Here is a 25,129-nt window from a genome sequence, read left to right as displayed (position 1 = left end):
ATTAGGGGAGGAGGTACTACATCCTCTCTATCTGTCATCTGAGTACAATTTGTAATCATGCCTCATTATAGTTTCAACACTCTAGTCTGAACTGCAGCTTTGAACTATTTATTTTTAAAACATACATGAGATTTAAATGTCTCAACAGGCAGAAAACAAGGAATAAAGGTTGGCGAGAACAGAAGACAGTGCTACCCCTAGCTGCAGACCCATTCTTCCAGGCACCATAAAAGTTGGAGCCACTAAAGGTCCTCGCCATCCTGTGTGTAGTGTGTGCAGAAAGAGAACAGGGCTCTGTTGGCAGGAGCAGTAACTGGGATATGTCATTCTAGAATTCAGAGACACAACTCTCATTCTCACGTGGTGGAACCCAGAGAAAATCTTTTTTGTATTAACTCTAACCAGAAAAAGATGTAATACAGTAGCTGGGCCCGGTGGTGCATGCCTTTAGTCCCAGCACCTGGGAGGCAGAGGTAGGAGGATTGTTATGAGTTTGAGGCCACCTTGAGAATCCATAGTGCATTCCAGGTCAGCCTGGGCTAGAGTGAGACCCTACCTCAAAAAAAAAAAAAAAAAAAAGATGTAATACAGAAGCACATGGCTGGAAATGGAATCCGATGTGCCTCTCCTAGGTTGTGATTAGCCTAAAGGAAGTCCAATGTTTACTGTTTTACTAATTTGGTATTCAAGATGGGTTATGCTTTGGGGATCTCAGCTGAGTTTGAATTCTAGTTCTGCTAACTGTAGCTATGACATCGTAAGCAAGGAAGTGACTCTTTTCTCTGATTTAAGATGACTCTATACCTAAATAAAAGAGACACAGCTCCTTCCTTGTGCAATTGTAGTCAAGTTTAAATAACAAAATAACTAAAAGGTCTACAACTTAGATTCTGCAATATATATTAAATTGATACTTATAAAATCATAAACATAATAAAGTGCTAACAAAGTTGTCAAAGTGTCATTATTTAAAAAGGAAAATAGGAAGAAGGGGTCACACAAGAAAAAAGAATGGATTGGAGAACATTTTTAAGAGTCTTCTACAAAGAAGTACCTACTATAACACAAATTCCTAACACTTTATGAGTCATAAAAATATTTTATCAGTTTCTTATAAAAAATATAGAGAGTGCCTTTATTACCAAAGAGCAATAAAAAGACAGATTTTCAAGGTGCTCTGCATAGACTTTGGCCCAGTTCAACAGTGGCCTTGAGGCTGAGGTAATCACCCCTTTGAAGAGCATCCTGTCAATGTACTCTAGAACACTGTATTTACTCTGTTAAGTAGAAGCAATTCCCACTTTGCCGTTTACGTCAGCACTTTCTAGCTTTTTCAGGTAACAATTTAATGCTGGATTGCATAAGTTGCTCACAGACATTTGCTATGTAAAGTAGTTGAATACAAATATAGAACAGAAAGAACAGATTTCCCTTTCTGAGGAGGAGGGAGGAAAAGTACCGATATCAAGAGAAGTCAGCTACAAGAATAACTTGTATTTAAGCATCTCATGAGCCCAAGAAAACCAGTCCTCTGATAACCCTTGTTATGCCTATGTTTATAGGCAAAAATATGATGGAGCACTCACTTGTTCATATGAAAAACAACTTTCACCAACTGAACAATTCCTCATCATATTTAAGGATGCTTTTGAAATAATAGGCAATTCCTTTCCTGGATTTATCTTGAAAGGCATAACAAAAACAGATGACCAATAATGTTTGGGAAATAAATGCTCTTTTACTCTTCCTATTTACATGGCAAAGGACTTAACATTTCAGCATTTCAGTTGTTGTTCCAATCACACACCTGGAGCACAGCTACCATTGTCTGTGGGTCTTGGCAACCTGAGTTTGTAATAATTATTACTCACATCTTCCAAAAGGGAACTCTTTATTTTTCCCTGTGAAATATACATGTGCCATTGGTCTTGAAATCAATAGTCTTCTCAATTGCCTAGCTATGCCACCTAAGTCTTCTAGAAACTTTTCTTTAAAAAATATTTTTATTTATTTATTAGAGGGAAAGAGAGAGAGAATGGGTACACTAGAGCATCTAGCCACTGCAAAGGAACTCCAGATGCATGTGCCACCACATGCATCTGGCTTACATGGAATCTGGATAATTGAGCCTGGGTCCTTGGGCTTTGCTGGCAAGCACTTTAACCACTAAACCAGCTCTCTAGCCCTCCTAGAACCTTTTCTTGATTGCATTTTGAAGAACACAGACTTCAACTTAAGAAAAATTGTCATATGGCTACAGAAATGTTCTACTTTATATTTTGTCCCAAATTCTCTCAGTAATTATATCTCAGCCTGAGATTTGCTTTTTCCTGCCAGTTTTGGTCTTTACTAACCTGTGAAAGAAGACATGACATTCAGAATTTCTCTGTATGAAATCTCTCTCAGGAGGTAGCCTTCATTACATGAACTCACTTCACAGTTTATAGGAACAACACTATGAATATTACATTGTGTCATTCCTGAGTTAAAGAAGAACAAATACCAAGGGTTTTTTTTCCTACGTTTTTCTGTGAATCATTATGAAGCAAGTATAATGTCATGGAAAATCAAGTCTTGACACAGAATTGTACATTCTAGCAATTCCATTTAAAGCTTCAATTAGTCTCTAGTATCATAATCATTGTTAATTATATTAGTTGTATTAAACACTATAAAAACCTATGGGAGCTTCATTCATAAGGTATAAATATCCTTGTCATGCAAAAACTTATGCTAGATCATCCCTATAAAACCATAATCCATCAAAGCAATTTTATGCAACTAATGCATAAATACTGACATATTTCAATGCATGTGCTGATTGGAAGTCTACCCTATTAGCCATTTTTAGACATTAATGTAATGTTCACAGCATTTTAATAATTAACTATAACTTACCTTCTCATGTTATCAATTATCTTTTCCATTGCTGCTTCCCAACCATATGCCTTAACAGACTGGATATTTTCTATGATTTCTGAGGTTAGCAAAAGTCGATTATTTATCAGTACAGAACGCCGTTTTCTGCAAATCAACCAATTGATCAATCAATAATAAAACAAGAAAAATTATCTAGTTAGAACTGCTCAAATTTTTAAGAAAAATAGCATTTCTTTTATTCAGAAGATGGACATTTATTTTGTTACCAGATACACAGTAATAATTACTATGATTGATTAAATGATTCCTTCATGTCAGACAATGTTTGTTGTATTTTATACACCATCTCTAATCTTTAGGAAAGTTTGCAAGGGGTGATTATCTCCATTTTGAAATCCAAATGTAAAAATTTTTGAAATAATAGGCAATATGGCACGCAAGCTGGCATTTAAGCAAAACCCTATATGAACTCCAAAATTTGTATGTTTTTTCATATTCTGGAAGTCTTCAGTCAGAAGCAGTTAGACTAATATTACTAATTCATTCTTTAATGAAAAGTAATTAGGGATGGAGAGATGGCTTAGTGACTAAAGCACTTGCCTACAAAACCAAAGAATCCAGGCTCGATTCCCCAGGATCCACATAAGCCAGATGCACAAGGTGGCACATGTGTCTGGAGCTTGTTTGCAGTGGGTAGAGGCCCTGGCGCACCCATTCTCTCTCTCTTTCTCTCGTTCTCTCACTCTCTGCCTCTTTGACTTAAATAAATAAATAAAAATAAAAAATAGGGGCTGGAGAGATGGCTTAGTGGTTTTACACTTGACTGTGAAGCCTAAGGACCCCAGTTCAAGGCTTGATTCCCCAGGACCCACATAAGCCAGATGCACAAGGTGGCACATGCATCTAGAGTTTGTTTGCAGTGAGTGGCTGGAGGCCCTGGTGTGTCCATTCTCTCCCTATCTGCCTCTTTCTCTATCTGCCTGTCATTCTCAAATAAATAAAAAATAAATAAATAAAACAAAAAAGTTAAAAAATAAAAATTAAAAAGTAATTAAAGATCTGGTGTGATAAAACATAAACTTGAATGGGAAAAGCTAATAAGCTACATAAAATCTAGACATTCCTTCTAGTTCATATAAATACTGCATCCATTTTAATCTATATTTCATGAACTAGAAAAATGTACTGAATCTTTATATATTTGAAAAGAAATTTAATAGACTGTGAAGCCAAAAATTATTTTTGAAATAGGAAGTGCTATTAATGTTATTTTTTTTAAAAATCCTTTTTTTATTGATACTTTGTCTAGCTTTCAGACCAGTGTGCAAAAATGTTTTGGCATGGGCATGAATTTTCTAGAAACCTGATTTAAACTTCTTCAAACGATGACAATATGTGGCTACCTGTAGTTCATTATCATCTTCCCTATGATGGCTTGGAAAATGGATAGCACAATTAATAGGCCAAGACCACAGAAGGAGGAGGCTTGTAACAGCTCCCACAGCAGCCCCATCAGCAGGATCACTTGCAAAGGAGCAATCCATATGAAATGGGCCACTGTAAATCCCTGCAAAGTAAACAGGAAAAAAAAGTGACATGTTATTCTTCAGCTAAAATCAAGCAAGCAAACATACATGGGTTGAAAATAAGCACTGGGAGCAAGCTATCAATAATGGTTCTACACATTTAAATCTAAGTGTTCATGACTTGGAACCCACATTAATGGGCTTAGTCTATACATAGACCAGTTTTTCTCATTGAACTCTTTTGAAATCACTGAAAAATCTGAATATGTCTTTTTACTCAGTGAAATTGAGATCGGATATCCTAAAAATCATGCCAATTTTTATTTCAAATAATTTTTAATGCATGTATGTGCAGGTTCAAATGTGTATGGATACACATGTGCATGCAGGTACACATTTACATACATATATATCCATTTAAAGATAAGACAAACACACTGGTGTCACTCTCAGAAATGCCATCCAACTTCTTTGAGACAGGGTTATTCATTGGCCTAGAGCTCACTAATTGAGCTAACTTATCTAGCCAGCAAGTTCCAAGTATCTTGCTGTGTCTGATTCCCCAGAGATTATAGGTTCATACCACCATGCCTGGAATTTTTAAGTGGGTTCCAGGGATTGAACTCATGTCTTCATGCATGTGAGGCAAGCACTTTATCAATTGAACTAACTCCCCAGCCCTTTAAATAATATCCTTTTTAAATAAATCCAGATCTTCCATGAAACATGAAAGATCAAAGAACTCTCTTAAAAGGCTCAATTCACACCCACCAGAACAGCTCAATATGTGACAAAAATATTCAGAATATTCCTGCATTCAGTAGTAACTGACTTAGCACTTGCTATGTTAAGTACTGGAAATGCAAAGATGAATAAAACAAAGTGGGTCTCTTTAAGGACCCTGAATTTATTTGTCACATTGAGACAGCATGGAACAAGAATTGCTCAGAGTATCATATTCAGCCAAAGTAAATCATTAATGTACTATATAAAGGGAAGCAAAGTCTGATAAGGATTACATAAGGACAAGCTGAAGTATATTTGAGTTGGGCAGCTCTACTCAACCTCAAAATGGCACATTGTATTACAATTTAGCTTTTTGAGTTTCCAGTAGTAACCAAGGTAGGGATGGGTATGACTTAGTCACTGATTACTGTTAACTGATCCAGGAAAATTCATTCCTTAAGAGTGTGATTTCTAACATAATGCATAAAACATTTAATCACTAAGTACATACTTCTTCAAATTTGTTCATGTTGTTTGAAAGTAGATTAACAAGTTGTCCAATACTTATTTTATCAAGAACACGACTTGACAGTTTTAGGGTCTAAAAGAAAAATTGGGAAATTAGGTGACATCAACAAACAAGAGACAAATATATTCATAAACAATATTATAAAAAATTTGGGGAAGCAAACTACTCTGCATGCCTTTTAATAGAAAATAATGAGCAAATTTAATATTCATTAGCTTCAGTCTTCTTAGATTTATAAATATTATACTGATATACCTTTATTACATATTCTGACATATAGATAACTATTTTTATTTCTGTAATAGGAATATATTATATATATTTGATGTTGTATTTTGAAAAGTCCATTTATATATGAGTCTTTTATAAGTTTTTGGGTTTTGGTTTTGTTTTGTTTTAAATGATCAAATTTAAGACATTGAAACTTGAGATTAAAAACCTAGCCTTAAGTTTTTCATCAAGTAAATCTCACAATAATTCTTTTAAGCATAAATACTGTTAAAGTTAATAAAAGTATATTATAGATAACTAAATCATTAATAAGTTTTAAAGATTATATTGAGTATAAAAAAATCTTTGATTTTCCAAAATCACAATAGCATATGTAAGTGGATAAATTATTTATTTGAATTTATTAAATTGATAAATTAATTTTGATTATGAAAGATCACAGTAATAATCTATGGATTTTAATACAAATTTATTTGCAGATAGATGGCTTTGACTGCAAAGCACCTGTCTAATACTTGCTCCAGTCGAATCCTTCACATATTTACTTAGAGTTTAGTAGATGCAAGTCACTGTCTATGGTAGGAATTAAGATTTTAAAATTTTTAATTTTTGCCTCAGGATAATTTAGAATGTGAATAAGTATAGAATACAATAGATGAATTAAGGGTGCAAGAAAGTTAAAAAATGGACAAGAGAAAATTCACACTTTGATTACAGATTAGTTTGGAATAACTGACAGCACTTGGATAAGCAGAGAAGAAGAAATCAACATAGTTAATCCCAAAGCATTATCAGATAATTATGAGGAAAAGAGGAAATTCTTTAGCTATTGCATATGTATGAGGTGATATAGTGTCAGGTCACTTTGAGTCATACATGGAGAAAAACATTGAGTTGTGTGCACTATATATAAATATATACAGGCTTTTCTAGGTTGGGTCTCACTCTAGCTCATGCTGACCTGGAATTCATTATTTAGTCTTAGGCTGGCCTAGAATTCACAGCAATGGCAATCCTCCTACCTCTGTCTCCCAAGCGCTTGTATTAAAAGCATGCACCACCATGCCTGGTCACTTAGTCTGCCTGGCCACTTAGTCAATATTAATTTACTTATTTCATCATTCTTGAAATTCATGAGCAAAGCTTATTTTTGCTTATATTTAAATTAATTATTCAAGTATAGTGTGTTCTGGTGTCAGTATTTGAAACAAAGAGTTGTTTATTGTAAAATTTGAAATATTGTAGGAAAGATCTTATGTGTGTCTGCTATGAGAATGAAACAGGGCCAAACAGGAAGGAATGAGACCTTAGAAGAGCCAAGACAAGGCTCAATTAAGGGACAAAACTAGTACCACATGGAGATGATATTACATTCTTTGGTGATGATATTCATGCAGGAGAGTAACTATGGCCACAAGATAAAGCAAAGTGGAAACTGATGAGGTTATTAGGCATTAAGAAATAAATACATAATGATTTGCAGCTTTACATTTATGTGTTCTGAGACTGTGCCAAATATAACATGATGACATGTTAAGAAATTAACCTTGCTCCTTATTTGACTTCACATCCCTTTTAGCTCAACTACTGCATTTCAGTAATTATTTTCCTGAATAATTGAAACCACTTAACTTCATTGATTGTGATTTATTTATTTGTAATTTTTGAAGTAGTTTTTGCACAATGTTCTATGTTGTTTAGATATTTGTTTCTTTATCCCTAAAGTAGAAATAATGGTACCTAAAGTATGGAGATTTGGGGTGAATCAAATGGGATCACATATCTCTATATCTTTAGAAATGTGTCAAGTGTCTCCTTAGCTATTATTACTCTATTAAGTACTTATTTACTGATATTTATTAAAATAAATTTAATTTTATTTGATGGCCAGTTATATTCTTTTGCATTACAAGTAATTCCTAATAAATTCTTATTTTCTGGATAAAAATCAAATGCTTTATTTATCACCCTTGTTTTCTTGAAAATTGTGAATTGAATAGATTTCACTTGAGAAGATTCAATTAAACTACTGACTATGTTTCCTCCTCTGCCTCCATAAAAGCCTGTATTGAACAATGAAGTATGGCTATCAAGGTTTTTACAGCACAATTGACCTTGCATATATATCATAGAGGTGTCATGGGTTATTTGCTAGAGGTCAGCCTCAGCTCCATAACCCTTATAAGCAAAATATATAAACTTTTTCATTGAAGTGAGGTAACAGAAAGGAAGAACAAAGTAATATGCAAATTATTTAATCAACACAGCTTTCTTTATTGACTTGGAGGAGTAAAGCAAATATATGTAATGTTTGCTTCAGATTGGGAAAAGCCCATGTCATTGAAATGACCTTAAGATTTGTTTGTCAGGTAACTAAATCTTCATTTGAATTCACTTCTTTCCTACTCCAGGAACTTGGGCTCCTGTTTGGATGGTAGATACAGAAAAGGAGGGTTCTCATGATGCCAATGTATGTTGTTTTACAAATTTTAAAGGTACAGGATTCAACAATATGACAATAACCCTACTCAAACTAGGTAGTAGAGAAGTATCAGTACAATGACTATGTTGTCACTGAAAATAAGTGATCAAGGAAGAAACTTACTACTTAAGTTACTATTAATAATTATATAATATATTCTTGTTAGTGAACATAGAGGGCATTTTACCATAAGACGACATTTTATCAATGACTTTGATGCAAACGATATGCCATTTCAACATGGAAATTTGGATTAAAAATGTTTCTGTGGCTGGAGAGGTCACTCAGTGGTTGTATACCTGCCTATCATGTGTGAAGCTCTGAGTTCAAATTCCACCACATACAAAACAAAAACAGTAATATCTAGCCCCAAAAGCCCCAAATTAATAAGGTGACTAAAATGAAATCTACTATATAGGCAGGTTACAGAAGATACTAAATAGCTCTCAGTTGATATAAATTGAATTATCAAAAAAAAAACTTATTCTTATTCTTGTCATTTCTTATTCTTGCCATTTCTTTCACAGGCATATGAAACTAAACTCAATTTCAGCATTACCTCTTCCATCATCTTACAGTGTAACTCAAGGCATTTAAAACATGCCATAGAGAATATCTGGGGACTGCGCAGGTTAGCAACAGTGCAGAGAAGTTGTCTAGCATATGAAAAGCACTTGGTTCAAGCTCTAGCACTATAGTAGCAAGACAAAACAAAAACTAGAAATTTTACCTTCTTGTAAATCAAGCTAAACATAGCTATTCTCATCTGCATGCCAATATGTTGCAAGCCAAAAATGGCTTGATGGAGAATCAGTGTCCTTAAAATGGAAAGTAGACAAAAGCCGATGCCTAGATAAATAGCGATGGAACGTTCAGTCTTATTGTCAGGATCATATGAAGCTATGATCTTCCCCAGTAATAGGGGCTGTACAGCCTTAGTGACTTCCTGTAGAAGGAAGAAGGGGGAAAACAGAAATTATATTTCATTTCTCTGTCTTGAAATGCCCTCACAATCTTAATATGAGAAGGTTTGTCTTTACAGGGGGACTTAAAACAAGTATATAGCACAGGTCAAACTGCCTATGAAAAGCCTGACACTATCTTTAATTTCTGGACATTGAAATATGATTTGGTATTTGATTTGTAGCAAAAGTCATTTGGAGGCAAGTTTATGTATAAGGTGTTCACTGAAAAGGTACTCATTATAAAGTAAAGGTGGTTTTTTAGAAGCACTGTGTTAATTACATAGCACTAAAATGTCTCTGAAATATTTCCCACTAATTTCATAACAACTTTCAGAATCAAAGAAAGCATTACTATTTACACTTTGCAGATCAAGTAACAGTGCCTAAAGAAATCAAGTGACCTGATGCAATTTCAGTAAGAACTTTGAAAAAGATTTTGATCAATAGCATTATTTTCAAAAAGGAAGAGTTTCTCAAGGAACTAGGACCAAGTGGAGCTGGTGACAGCAGGGAGCAGGATGGTCAGTGGTATTTAAAGCCAGCCACCTGCAGTGCTGATCATTTCTGTGTGAGACTAGAATGAACCTCAGTGAAGGTACATGCTAAGACATTGTAACTCAGGCTCATCAACTTTTCAACAGTCCTCAGCTGACTGCTAAACCAAACTGTCCGTCCAAGTTATTGCCGCTTCTGAACATATATATGAACAGATCTGAAACCAGGAGGTCGAATCCTATCCATCTTACTAAATTGCCTTCAAATGAGAAAGGTCGATACAGAAAACATAACTGCTAACTTCTTAACTTGATAAAACATGTTAATAGTTTACTACATCAGTAAAAGAAAACTTGTTTAAAATTATTAAGTATATAAATTAATGCTTAGTATGCACTACCTTATGCATATTTTATATTTTTATTATATAGACATACATCTTTAGTATATTAATGTATAGAAGTTTTGAGATTTTAAATGTTATATAAATGGTATCAGGCTTTGCTTTTTGCAATTTTTTAACCTAAAATTGCTTTTGACATTTATACCTAAAGATATCATATAGCTACCTCATTTATTCTAAGTACAATGCTATTCTGTGAAGAAATAATGCTATTTATCTATTGCCTACAATGAAACAGGTGTGTTGTTTCTATCCTTAAACTATTATAATCAATGCAAGCACTATCTTGGTTGTTTCTATGAACTTCCACACACATATGACAACTTTCTTTATACTGAACAAGGCCAAGTGATGAAAATATATTATCATGATAAAACTTGGATTTAAAAGTATATATACACTATATCTTCATACCACATTTACATGTGGTTAATATTTAAACTGCAAAATTATATCAGTATTTTATAACATAATATTTATTTTTTTCACAATAAATAATACCACATTGACATTCTCTCATTTTTCCATTACTAGTGAGTTTGCACTTGTGCTTGACATGCTACCCATATGAGAACCATCATGTGTGGTCAGAGATAGAAAGCAAGGGGTACTAACATTGCCTATGCATGCATGCTAAAACATTACTCTTTGGAGTGGAGTGATGGCTTAGCAGTTAAGGCATTTGCCTGTGAAAATTAAGGACCCAGGTTCCATTCCCCAAAACCCACATATATGCATCTGGAATTTGTCTGCACTGCTGGCTACAGGCCCGTGCATACCCATTCTCCCTCCCTCTCTCTCTCTCTCTCTCGCAAATAAATAAATACAATTATTTTTTAAATCACTGTTCATTGTAAAGTAACACTGGAAGAGTGCAATGTTGTCCATGAAGTCAACTGCTTATATCATATGTTTAGCATAAATAGTTTGTCTCTTTTAAAGTAAGAGGAGAAGAAGAGAGACTATATCAAATATTACATTGTAGAGTAAGTATGCAACTATTTCTAATATCACTTTGTAGAAAAATATGTATCCACTTCTAAGGAGGAACTCCTAATTATGTAATGCTGAAAAGCCTTGTGAGGAAAAAAAAAAGAAGAGAAGTATTTTAGCAATTGAGCTTTAGAAAAGTAATTTTCAAGTTAACAAAGCACAGGCTTGCATGAGTGTTTTTTTTTTTCTCCTGCTGATTGGAACTAAACTCCTTATTGTTCAATCTGAAGTTGGTTTTTTTTTTTTTTTTTACTATACCATAACTTGTTATCTTTATCATAGTGAACTTATTTGATAAATTATTTGGTTGCAATTTATAATAAAATGATTACAATTTATACTTAAAAATTGTAAGTTCCCTCGAAAAGAAATGCCCATTTTACATGTTGTTAGAATTGAATTAATTGTCATCTTGCCTCAACCAACAGGATATACTTATCTGTTTTACAACATGTATTATTTCACAAAGGCAATGGTAGCATTACTCTGGGGCGTAAACTTATAGAACCAAATACAGTTTATTTCTTAGTCAAAATAATAGCAAATAGCAAGTCAACATAAACCTCATTGCCCTATATGGAACATTCAAGGACAAAATCAGCACTCCTAGTCACCCTTCCCCTTTTATAACTTTTCCTAATATGTTTCATGCGTGTTCTCTGATATTTACAATAGAACCATATATAGACACCACCTGATTCCTTTTAATTCAGAAAAGAAACATGGTGCCTGACTCCTAGCTTAATCCATAAAGTGCAGTCCTTTATACATTACTCTTAGAAAAAAATAGTTCTATATTCTTAGTAGATGAAAGCTACATGGCACTCAGTTGCTCAGATTATTTTAGATACACAGAGATCTCCTGACTTGCCGACTGCATGAAATAATATGTAAAAACTGAAGATGGTATAAAATATTTTCATAATGGCAGTTTGTATGTTAGGGCTGGGACAGGGGTTCTAGAAAAGTGGGAAGAAATATTCAGGGTACAAGACAAGTATTGGGGATTCAGTGTGCAAATGTTTACTGTGATCACAAAAGTATAAGTAGTTCAGTGTGCAAGAGCTTGTTGCAATCTGGCAAGTATATAGGGTGTTCAGAGTGCAAGTGCTTGCTGGGATCAGAGAATGGCCAGATATGGGGGCACATGTGGATGACAGAGGAGGATGAGAAAGGAATACTAGATGACAAGCCACTGGAAGATTTGCCGAGAGAGGGCAAACAGGGAAGATACATACGGAAGTGAAAGAGCCAAAGGCAAGGCCTATCCACATAAAGACTGACCCCAAACACCCTTTGTTTTTGCAGTAGGCTTATATTCAAAGAATTGTCTTTGTTTAAATGTAAGAGACAAAGATCTGCCTTTATCAACCTTTCAGTCTTCTCCCCACTACCCTTTATAGCCTCTGTTGTCTTCATTCTTTTACCCACTCACAGTAAAGATTAACTCTTTTTTTTCTTTTGGTTTCTTGAGGTAGGGTCTCACTCTAGCTCAGGCTGACCTGGAATTCACTGTGTAGTCTCAGGGTGGCCTTGAACTCAGTGATCCTCCTACCTCTGCCTCCCAAGTGCTGGAGTGCTGGGATTAAAGGTGTGTGTCACCACACCCAGTTTAAGATTGGCTATTTTGTTAAGTCCTCTATACCATTAAATAATGTCACTGCCTTACTGCTTGTAGAGTTCTTTCTGAGCCTTCCCTTCTTTCTGTGAAATGAGGATTCTTAAAACTGTTATAGCACTTCTATTAACAATAGAGCAACTTAATTTCATACTATGTATACATTTCTGTTCCCTGTTCATCATGATTATGGGATAATAAATACATAGTTGGTTCCCAGAATGATATAAGAAAGTGTTTTTTAAAATTTTCTGTTAACTGTGAAAGGTTAAGAAAAAGGAAATGCCACCATGAAGGAGCTTATTTCTATAATACTGATGCAATTTTAAATCATGTTAGCTACGCTGTGTCACCATAAACTGGGAGCTTGTTTTGTCTTCATCTGTCTCAGCAGCCAGATAAACATTGTCTTTAACAGTTAAGACTTTAGCACAGAAGAGAAATTGGCTGTCAGAAAACTGAGTATGAGAGTCACTTAAGGATAATGTGAGGGAAGCAATGTAGAAAAAGCCTGTAAGGATATTAGTGACAGACTATGATTCCCGCAGTGCATTTATTACTATAAAAATTCATAAGCATTCACTCAGGAATATTCTGGATTTCATGTTTTCCCAGGACGTTTAGGAATATAAAGAAGTCCTGGTATTCACTTTTCCAGAGTTTTCAAGTCCCTCAGACTGTTATAAAGGCAGATCTTTGTCTCTTACATTTAAACAAAGACAATTCTTTGAATATAAGCCTACTGCAAAAACAAAGGGTGTTTGGGGTCAGTCTTTATGTGGATAGGCCTTGCCTTTGGCTCTTTCACTTCCGTATGTATCTTCCCTGTTTGCCCTCTCTCGGCAAATCTTCCAGTGGCTTGTCATCTAGTATTCCTTTCTCATCCTCCTCTGTCATCCACATGTGCCCCCATATCTGGCCATTCTCTGATCCCAGCAAGCACTTGCACTCTGAACACCCTATATACTTGCCAGATTGCAACAAGCTCTTGCACACTGAACTACTTATACAAACAGTTACAAATTCAAAGCTAGGAAGAATAAGTTCTAAGAAGGTGTAGCTGGTAGCATCCAGGTCACTGAAATGAACTTCCAGACACACTTTTATGGAGGAAAGGGAGTTACTGAAGCTTACAGATCCAGGGGAAATTCCATAATGGCAGAAGAAGCTGGCCTGCTTCCACAGGTGCAAGCAAAGAGAGAAAGAGAAAGAGAGAGAGCAGGTACAAGACAAAAATTCTAAAAGCTACACTAAGAACAAAAACACTTCAAGAACTCCAGGCACTTTGCATATCTTTAGACTGGAATTGCAAATCCACAACCACACCTTAGAACTGTACCCTAAAATCTGCTCAGTGACACATCCTCCAGCCAAGTGGCTACAGATCCAAACTGCAAACTAATAAAATACTGAATATATTGGGGGCCATCTATTCAAACAACCACAGAAGGTGACTATAGTTAATAATATACTATATATTTTTAAAATATCCAAGAGAGAAGATTTTAAATGTTCTTACCATAAAGAAATTATAAATGCTTAAGAAATTGAACAATATTAATTACACTCATCTTATTATGACAAAATATGTACATATATTGGAATGTACTGTAATCTTATAAATATGTATAATTGTTACATGTCCATAAAAATTTAAAATAAGGGATGAAGAGGTAGCTTAGCAATTAAGGTGCTTGCTTGCAAAGCCAAAGGACCCAGGTTTGATTCCTCAGCACCATGTAATCCAGATATACAAGGGGCCACATACATTTGGAGTTTGTTTGTGGCAGCTGGAGGGCCTGGCACACCCACTCTCCCCCCCGCCCACTTCTTCCTTTTGCTCTCAAATAAATGAATAAATAATTTTAAGTAAAAGTTAAATTTAAAAAGTGAGGGAGTAAGCTGGGTACCAGCATTCATCACTGCCTAATTCCTGACTGTGGATGCAATATGACCAGCTGCCTCAAGCTACTTCCACCACATCTTCTCCACCAGCATGGAGTGTGTATCCTTGAACTGTTACCTGATATAATGCTTCCTTTTATTAAGTTGCTTTTTTTCAGGCATTTTCTCACACAACAGAAAAAAAAAATCTAATAAGAAATTCATCTTTATTTTTCTTTACTTTTTGTTGTTGTTGTTGTTGTTTGTTTTTGGGGTTTTTTGTTGTTTTTTTTTTAATTGAGGTAGGGTTTCTCTCTATCCCATGCTGACCTGGAATTTACTTTGTAGTCTCAGAGTGGCCACAGACACAGTGATCCTCCTTAGCTCTGCCTCCCAAGTGCTAGGATTAAAGGCATATGCCATGATGCCTGGCTACAAATTCATCTTTTTAACACTTATAAAAACACAGTCTGAAGTAAACTAATGTTAACCAATCAGATGCGCACATTGTGGTTTCCTTGTTGTCACCCTGTAAACCCATCTGTTCTGATGCTGCCTATAGGGAAATTTCATTTTATTTTGTAGAATGGTGTCTGTACTGAAAAATGTGTAAAGCCAACTGGCTCTATGAAAAAAATCAATTGACAAAATGTACTAAAAAGTTATGCAAATGGACCCAATGGTGGTTTAAATGCCTTGAGACTTGGTTTTCTACATTTTAACTACTTAAAACTATGTGACTTCCAGTGAGTTCTATGTGGTAAGAGTGAAAAACACACTGCGCACAATAAATTTTCTGTCTTGTCTTCCCACTTTATACACTGTAGCAATTTCTCCTGTTGGGATCTTTCCTCACCAATATTTTGCTATTAGCAAGAATTGACCTTGTAATGGTTGGAGAGATGTCTTGGCAGTTAAAGGCACTATTGGCAAAGACTGTTGGTCAGGTTTGATTACCAAATATTCACATAAAGCCAGACACAGAAAGATGTGCATGTGCCTGGATTTCATATGCAGTGGAAGGAGGCCCTGTTGTACCCTTCCCTTCTTTACTTCCCTTGCTTTCCCCTTCTTTCCTTCCTTCCTTCCTTCCCTCCTTCCTTCCTTCCTTCTTCTCTTTCTCCTTCTCTTCTTTCTCTTTCTCACTCTCATAATAACTTTTTAGAAAGGAATTGAACTGGAAAATACACCTTTCCCTTCAGATGTTCTGCTGGTTCAAGAGATACAAACCATTGTTCACATTCATGCAGAAGCACTTTTTACATTGCTCCATCCATGGTAATTGACATATTATGAATGACTTTCATAAACTAAGATACTGTAATCTTGAAAAGTTTAAGAACAATGTAATACATCATGCTAGTCTATTTCCCTGTCTCTTACTTATGTCAATAGGTTTTACCCTTAGCACTGCAGTATCTTCAGCGAAAAAAAAAATTCCTAATTAAACATCTGAGTGCTCACAATTGATAAGAATGACCTCAAATATATAGGAATAGAAGATTCATAATTTGGTTATTTCTACAGTCATATTTACTCTTTTAACCCCCAAACTTTCTCAAGTTTCTATAAGATTCTATACATTTTGCATATCATATACATACATACATACTTTCCTAGAAGAAATTCTAATTCTTTTGGCTTTTGAAAATAACAAACACATAAATACAGAAATCCATAGATCCAACCATGAATAACAAACCTACAATGCATAATAATAGAAAAGAGATATATCATTTTATGAGTACATGATATGAAGCTACCTATGTGCAAATATATGAGTATATACATACAGTATACATGAACCTCTCTATATATAAATAGAAATATATAGATTCATATATACATATATACATATATAGATCTAGAAAAGCCAGAATTTCTTTCAGATTATTAAGAGCATTAGAAAATTTATACAACTGGAGTTAATTGTATACATCTTGATCACAATTTGAATAAATTTGGGGGGCTATAAGAGCTAAAATTTCTACCACAATGCAACTCATATGGCATTGGGTAGACACCTTGACCCTGTTAACTCTGAGGCAGAAAAATCAATATAAATATAACATAATTCACAGAACATAGCATCTCAAACAATATTGTATATAGTCATTACTGAAAGACTAAATATATTTGTCAGTTATCACTTCTTTTAACAGGTTATGACAAAGTATTCAAAATTATTTGTAGATGATATAGAAAGTAACAAACAAGAATCACTTTTGAGAACAGCTAGGGAATATCAAAGGTCACTGCACACCACAAAGCCTAGGTTTCCAGATAAATGATTCCATATACATGATATAGGATGCTGAGAAAGCACAGTGCAAATATACATCACAACCAAAGTTTAAACTTTTGCTTTTTCTTTGAAATAATTCAGTATGAAGATATGATTTTGAAATAGGATAAATATCCATCTATGTAAATGACTGTGACCTAATTCTTCCTTTGACATTGTCTCTCCAGCAGTTCTCTGTTGACCACAACAAAATAAAAGTGCTATTAACCTTACATATTAAGATAATGGGATTTGAAATTATAAAAATAAACTATAAACAAGTAGTTTATTTTGTTAGATCCACTTTAACTATAAATTGACGTTTTAATTCCAAAGGCTATTTTTCTTACCTTTGCTAGAGTTTTGGGTGGTTTCTCAGTATTTAGAGTTGGATGAGTCCTTTATAACACTTCTATTTCATTATAATGCTTCTCTATCCTTTATAACATTTTTATTCCTACTCACCAGATTGTTCTAGTCTTTTTATTTACAAGATTCTTACCCCTATATATAATAAAATGCCAAAAAAGATGAATTTAGCAGCAAAGCATCGGTGTAGAGCACTGTATAGTTTGGGTTTGGATTTTGATGCAAGTTCCCTTTCCCATTCTCTGTAAAAAATAAAATAATGAGGCCAGTGAGTTATAGGTTGCAAACATGTGAGTTGTTAGATTCCCTTTCATACCTTGTTTCACACACAAATGTTCAGAGATTAATCCAGTGATTAAAGACACTGAACCTTATAGAGACTCTCCAATACTAACTGATCAACAGAATTCAATATTCCACCATGAACGATTATATTGTATGTGTTAAAGAAAAGTTCTGGGCTTCATTAGAATGATGAAAGGGTACCAATGAAGTACAATTTTATGAATATACTTTGTACACAAACAAGGTAAAAGAAATTAACATTCCAAGCTTTCCCCCTTCATCCCTTTATCCTTATCTGTTTAAAACTATGGCGGGTTTTATAATATTGAATTGTCAAACCCAAAACAAGTTATAATACCAGGAAATTTTTTGTGTGACTTAACATGAAACAAAAAACCTATATTAATTGTTAAAGAAGAATGGAGGGATCAAATTTCACTTCTAGTTATCTAAATCACTTAGTAAGGTGAAAGGTTTTGGAAAACAGAACAGAATATGTTCATTATTAAGAATAGGCATTATATACTGTGAAAATGGCTGAAATATAATACTTGTTGTTTTTATTAACTACTAGAAAAATAACTGATTATGTTTCTTTCGGTTGTTGTCACTGCTCTCAGTTAAGAAAAAATTCATTTAATCTTTATAGTGAAAAAATGTTTCAATATTAATTTCATCTTAATTTTCAAATTGTACAGATAAAAAATTCCACAAATCTCAAGCAAGAACAAAGTAATTAGATACGGGCCTTTTATTTCATCAATGTCTATTCTCATTGCTATGGAGTTACAAAAACTAAACATGCGTTGATTTTACTTTAAAGAAGGAACATACAACTGAAATTTGATGATGAGTTTGGTAGTTAGCCTCTATGCATGGGGCCATGGATTTCACTAGAAGATTGTTAAAGACAGCCTAGTTAAAAAGCCTAATCAACCCCTTTTCTATCTTTTCCTTCCCACTTTCTTCCTTCACTGTTTATTCATACACATGAAGCTTTCTTCTCAATCTATGATATTTGGTAGCTCAAAGTAGGATCCAGCTAAATATGTAATAGAATCATCCTCCCCATGCAAAGAATAGGTACATTAGGAAAGCCAGAAAAGGGATGGTACATAAACCAATGAAAAGTTTCAAAGTGAAGACTTAGGCAACAGTAACTAATATAGAAAAATGTCATTACATTTCACTAGTAAGAAGTCTCTAGTTACCTTTGTCAATGTAGTTTTAAAAATATTAAGGAAGTAGAAAGACATACTTGAGGGCACTAAGATGCAAATAAATGATAAAGGCATGGAGACCATGAAAACATAGAAATATAATTAGCTGTGAAATAGGAGAGATAGTGACTTGAGAAAGTGATTATTTTTGTTTCATCATTTTATTGTTTAATTTTTGAATTGATCAAGATGTCAGCGGAAATATAAGATATTTCTACTTTAAATATGCCATTTTAAGACTTAATCCCACAGTATGTTAGTTTTATGTTCTCATAAATAATCACATGGTGTTTTTCTTCAACTACTAAACCATGTGTGAGAACATACCGTTCCAATTTTTCAGATAGAAAGTCAGCTGAATCATATGATGGCAGTTGATACGTATCTGACAAATCCAGCCGTTTTTTATATCCTTTTCTCAGGATGGGCCTGGTCCAGCTAAAACAGAAAGACAAAGCAGATTGAAATGTTTGCTTGATTTATTCATTACAGTGTCAGATGCACATGCAATCTGATACTACTTCAAATCTCTGGCTTTTAGTATAATAATAAAATACAACAACTTATACAAATACCAGAATGCATATCTTACCTGATATATCTACATAAAATATCAGCACCTTTGAACTGATCCTAAAGCCTCTTTGTCAAAGGGCTCAGGAATTTAAGACAATTATTTCCAAGAGTAAAAATAGATTGCTCAAAGGAAGCAGACATTTACACAACATTCATATAATTTTGCCACTGTGTCCCAGGGTATTCAGGAATTGACTATACAGTTAGAGAGTGAATAGTTTGTATCAATTTGTTGACTTAATAACATGCATGAATCGTCTTTTGCGGACAGGGATCATCATTTTTTTTATGGTTTATCTCTTACCCTATGACAGTAATACACATCTGCCCTCAAAGCATCTAGTAAAACAATTCATGATAGAAATTAAAGGGTACCCTGGTAAGCTCAAACATGCTGTTTCTAACCACTATGGTAAAGGGAAAATAACTTTTCCAAAGATTAGAAAACCTAAAAAGGGAAAAAAGCAGGGAGAGAAAGAAGAATTGTGAAATAAATTAGATACAAAAGGAAATCTCTAGGGGAAATTTTAAAGAGCAATTAACATGCCTATGTACAAAGTTAAGCAGGAATCTGAGCTAGTTTTAAGACAAGAGGAAGATGCAAATAGAAGGTATGCTAGGCTTTCATCTTGCTTCAACTACAGTGAGGAGTTAGCTTTTTAGTCAAAGCAGTTTCTAAATTCCTTTTATAATTTTGCAATTATAGTGACTATGAAAGCCTTGTTATAGTCACTATAATTGCTATAACTTGAAATCAAAGTCAGATACCATATATTTTCAAGTAAGCACCTTAAACCAGTGAGCAATATCCCGAGCCCAGATACCAGATATTTCCAAAGAATTTTGTTAGAAAAACTAATCATTCTTTCACAATATTTAACATTAGTTTTTATTTAACTAGCCAAATAAAATTAAATAATAAACTCAAATAAATCACCAGTTGTATGGTATTCCTCCTACAAACTGACATGTTGACTCCACTTTCATTTTACATGAAATAATTAATGCTTAAGAAATGTGGACTATAGGGATGGCTTAGCAGTGAAGGCATTTGCCTGCAAAGCCAAAGGACCCAGGTTTGATTCCCCAGGATCCACATTAGCCACATGCACAAGGGGGTACATGCATCTGGAATTCGTTTGCACTGGCTGGAGGCCCTGATGCACCCATTCTCTCTCCCTCTTTCTCTGTCAAATGAATTAATTAATTAATTAAAATATTTTCAAAAAAGAAATGTAGTAAAAATTATTCAAACTACTCTGTGCAGACAGAGTTAAATACACCAAAAATTTATTTAGCATCCAATTTACCATGCATTTGAAATAGCCCACATACTCTGGCTATGCCTAAAAAGACAAGGATGTGTTGAAACCAGTAGAAGACAGGAGACAATCATTTGAGCAGATTATAAGGGTGCACCCCAAATTCCTACAGCAGAGCTGTATCCCACTACTTTGCTTTGGTTATTTTGATAAATGGTTATGATGGGGAAGAATAATTTAAGACTAACAGTCATCTAGCATTTGTGAAGATTTTTTTTAAAAAACTCACATAAAAACATTTTGAACACTATCAACTTACATTCCAAATTATCTTGTGCTCATAGATATTTTTTTCAAAGGATTTTAGTAAAACTGAAATAAAATATAGCTCTTACAAGTCCCATGTAAAATGCATAAGCTTCAGAATTCAACCTAAAATCACAGCAATGAGGTCAGACTGACCTTCTCTGATTCCATGAGGTATTTAGGACAGCATTTTATACTTCTGTGTGAAACAGTGAGTATATAAAAGCATGACTACTAGTAGATCAACTTGATCAACTTTAAGAATACTATGCATGTTTGCTAAAAGCTAAGCATTTTGTAATTGAAAGCAAATTATTTAGGAGGCTGTTAATTTACCAAGGGAATTATAAAAGTTCTTTTTCTCTCTCTGGATGGCTAACACACAGCTAAAGAGGTCAATGAATTTTAGGAAGTCTGGATAATTAATTAGTTGCTGCTCAATAAAAAGAGCACTGATGGGCATGGTAGCCTACAGTTTAATCCTAGCACTCCAGAGGCTGAGGTAGGAGGATTTCTATGAGTTTGAGGCCAGCCTAAGACTATATGCACTTCAGCCTGGGCTAGAGTGAGACCCTATCTTGAGAAAAAAAAAAAAAATCTTTTGGAGACTTATTGTATCCTAATGGAAATCAATTTAACTTCATGGTAAATGACTTCCTCTTTAAATAATAGAAGATGTCTACCCAGTTCATGAAATACCTGTAAATATAAATAGACCAGGGCTAGAAGGGAAGGAGAGGAATAAGGAGGACAGAGATGAGGAAGGATGTTGTTTCTCTATGAAAAAAAAAGGGGGTAGGGGGCAGCTAGAGAAATGGCTTAGCAGTTACAGTGCTTGCCCATGAAGCCTAAGGACCCAAGTTCAATTTGCCAGTACCCATGTAAGCCAGCAGCACAGGGTAGCACATGTGTCTGGAATTCATCTGCAGTAGCTGGAGGCCCTGGTATGCCCATTCTCTTGCTTCTTCTCACTCTCTCATAAGTAATTAAAATTTTTCTGGAGATGTTCTTCTCTATTTCTTTATATTTTCTAACATTTAATAACAAGCATATATAGCTTTAGAAATAGGAAAGACATTTCTTTTAAACAAGAGGTACCAATGTAATAATGCACTAACTGCTATGGTTAACTGTCAACATATGGTTATCTGGTCAAATATGTTCTACCTCTACCATTTTCATCTAATGTACACTATAAATGGAATTTCCAATGAGAGCACTTCATATTTCTTAAAATGGTTGTCCTGGGTAATACTTTCCTTTGAAAAATACAAATCCCTATTTCCTGACTTCTACTCTAAATCCTATACTGAGAAAACTGAAGCAGGTTTAGGGAGATGGCTTAGTGGTTAAGGCTCTTGCCTGCAAAGCCAAAGGACCCAGGTTCAATTCCCCAGGACAAGTGCACAAGAGGGTGCATGCATCTAGAGTTCATTTGCAGTGGTCATTCTCTCTCTCTTTCTCCTTTCCTATTTCTTTCTCTCTCTCTCAAATAAATAATAAACTGAAGCAGAGATTTAAAAAGAAAAGAACAAAACCCTAAATTATAACCCTGTCTTTATCATTTCCCAGCCAGGTAGCCTTGGAAAAAGCTCTTAGAGTAATTCAGCTACCACTCTTGCTATACATCCTACCCTGAATGATTGCTAATATACTTGGTTTGCATGTGGGCAAAATTCAATACAGCATTATAATTGTACATTATTGCTGCTTGGCTTGGGTTGATTTTTTTTTTATTTGACAAAGAAAGAGGAAGAGAGAGTGAAAGAATGGGCATACCAGGGCCTCCCACCACTGCAAACGAAATCCAGACTCATATGCTCCCTTGTGCATCTGGCTAACATGGGTCCTGGGACTTGGACCTGGGTCCCTTGGCTTTGCAGACAAACACCTTAACTGCTAAGTCATTCCTCCAGTCTGCCTTTGGTTTAATTTTAAGAGAAAGTGTTTATTAAGATTTAACAATAATAGGGAGCAAGGCATGGTGGCACATGCCTTTAATCCCAGCACTCGGGACACAGAGGTAGGAGGATCACTTTGAGTTTGAGGCCACCCTGAGACTCCATAGTGCATTCCAGGTCAGTATGGGCTACAGTGAGACCCTACCTTAACAAAACATTTTAACAATAATAGTAGTGAACATAGTAGAGTATTATGACAGCCTACTAAAATTCTAAATATTTCACAAACATTTAATTTGATCCTATAATTGTGCGAGAAATAAATCTTGGTAATACATCCTTCTAACAGATAGGTTGTAATGGTAACAGTGCTGTAAAGAAGCTGAAGCTAGAGATACTGAAATAATTTGTCAAAAGCACAGTCAGAATAGGACTGGACTCAAATTTTACCCTTGTGTCCAATTTTCCATTTACATCTAATTTGAAAAAAGCAGCACACTTACACCTGAATATAACACCAAAAGCATAAGTAACAAAAAAATGTGTATTATCACAATTTAAAACTTTCATACTTTAACAGATACCATCAAGAAAGTAGAAAGATAACCTAAAGCATGCTAGAAAACTTCTACAAATGAAATATATAAATAAATGATTGGGTAGCTACTGAAAATGATGGTAAGACTCCTGTTTTTAGCTCAGGAGGACACCTAAAAATTGGTGACATAAGCAATGAACTTAAGGTATGGAACTACTATGAATTTTCTGTGTATTAGGGTAGAGAGGAGTGGTAATGGTGGCAGCCCTGTAAAAAAAAAACATATGATGATCATTGGCATTAAAAGGCCTCTTTTCTTTTTAAAACTCTACCTTGCAGAAATGGCTTAGGAGTTAAGGAACTTTCCTACAAAGTCTATAGACCCAGGTTTGATTCCTCAGTACCCACGTAAGCCAGATGCACATAATGGCCCATGAGACTAGAGTTCGTTGGCAGTAGCTAAAAGCCCTGGTACGCCTATATTCTATCTATCTGTCTACATGTCTGTCTGTCTGTCTATCTATCTATCTATCTATCCATCTATCTATCTGCCTTTTCATCTATAAAATAAATAATTTTTTTTAATTTTTTGATTTTTATTTATTTATTTGAGAGCTACAGGCAGAGAGAGAAAGAGGCAGAGAGAGAGAGTGAGAGAATGGGCATACCAGGGCCTCCAGCCACTGCAAACAAACTCCAGACGCGTATGCCCCCTTGTGCATCTGGCTAACGTGGGTCCTGGGGAATAGAGCCTCGAACCAGGGTCCTTAATCTTCACAGGCAAGCGCTTAACTACTAAGCCATCTCTCCAGCCCCAATAAATAATATTTTTAAAACACTCTACCTAATTCATTCATATGAGTTGCTTTTCAACACTCAACAAAGGAAGTAAGGCCACAAAGAAGAAAATTTCTACCCATGTTGAAAGAAAACAGAAGACATACAGCCAACGTTGTGACTTAGAGTCAGTGTCCATTTCTCTAGGAACCAAGTCTCAGACTATCATTGCATGATTTAGATTTGATTTCTACCTGGGCTTGAAGCCATTAGGAAAAGCCACAAAACTGACTATAGCTGCAACCACTGGCAAGAAAGACAGGTGATTAACTGTGCCATAAAACTGCTGCATCCTGAATGAGATCACTTATAGGAGTCTTTACTAACCACCAATGACAAGTGATATCATTGCACTCTAATTTTTAGGTTTTATTTCTATTGGCAATAACAAATATATTTGAAACCAAAAAAAGTAAGGAAGCAGGGAAGTAGATCCTTGAGATTTTACAGCAGAAATGCCACAGAGTTACTGGCAGGCAATTTTTATAACTTAAAGGGAAACTTGGGTGACTGTCAGAAAATCCCCATGTACTGTGAGACAACTACATTCCAGAGAAGCCCTTTAAAATATTCTGAGGGAATATGACAGGGAAAGAAAGAACATAAGTTCTACCTGTCTTCTTCCTTGGGCAGAAGTATATCATATCTCACATCAGTGATATACAAGGATATCTCCCACAGGATATAGATTGAACCTTGCTGGTAGATAGAATACTTACTAACAAATACCACAAGTTTTCTTTTTCTAAAATTAAATTTATTTTAAAAAATCAGTGTACTTTCACTCAACATAGTTTGAAGATGATCATTTATTTTCAT

General features: G+C 34.7%; 1 protein-coding gene across 1 annotated transcript in view; it reads right to left on the bottom strand.

The window, feature by feature from the left end:
• Window positions 1–25,129, bottom strand: part of Cftr (CF transmembrane conductance regulator) — a 133,921-nt gene that overhangs the window by 94,034 nt on the left and 14,758 nt on the right. Inside the window, exons 2-7 of the mRNA XM_045160653.1 lie at window positions 19,218–19,328; window positions 17,519–17,627; window positions 9,105–9,320; window positions 5,644–5,733; window positions 4,284–4,447; window positions 2,899–3,024 (exon numbers count right to left, since the gene is read on the bottom strand). Coding sequence (XP_045016588.1) covers window positions 2,899–3,024; window positions 4,284–4,447; window positions 5,644–5,733; window positions 9,105–9,320; window positions 17,519–17,627; window positions 19,218–19,328 — 816 coding nt within the window. The remainder of the gene's footprint in view (window positions 1–2,898; window positions 3,025–4,283; window positions 4,448–5,643; window positions 5,734–9,104; window positions 9,321–17,518; window positions 17,628–19,217; window positions 19,329–25,129) is intronic.

Source organism: Jaculus jaculus, chromosome 10, assembly GCF_020740685.1.
Source record: "Jaculus jaculus isolate mJacJac1 chromosome 10, mJacJac1.mat.Y.cur, whole genome shotgun sequence".
Taxonomy (NCBI): domain Eukaryota; kingdom Metazoa; phylum Chordata; class Mammalia; order Rodentia; family Dipodidae; genus Jaculus; species Jaculus jaculus.
This window is presented reverse-complemented; position numbering and strand designations above follow the sequence as displayed.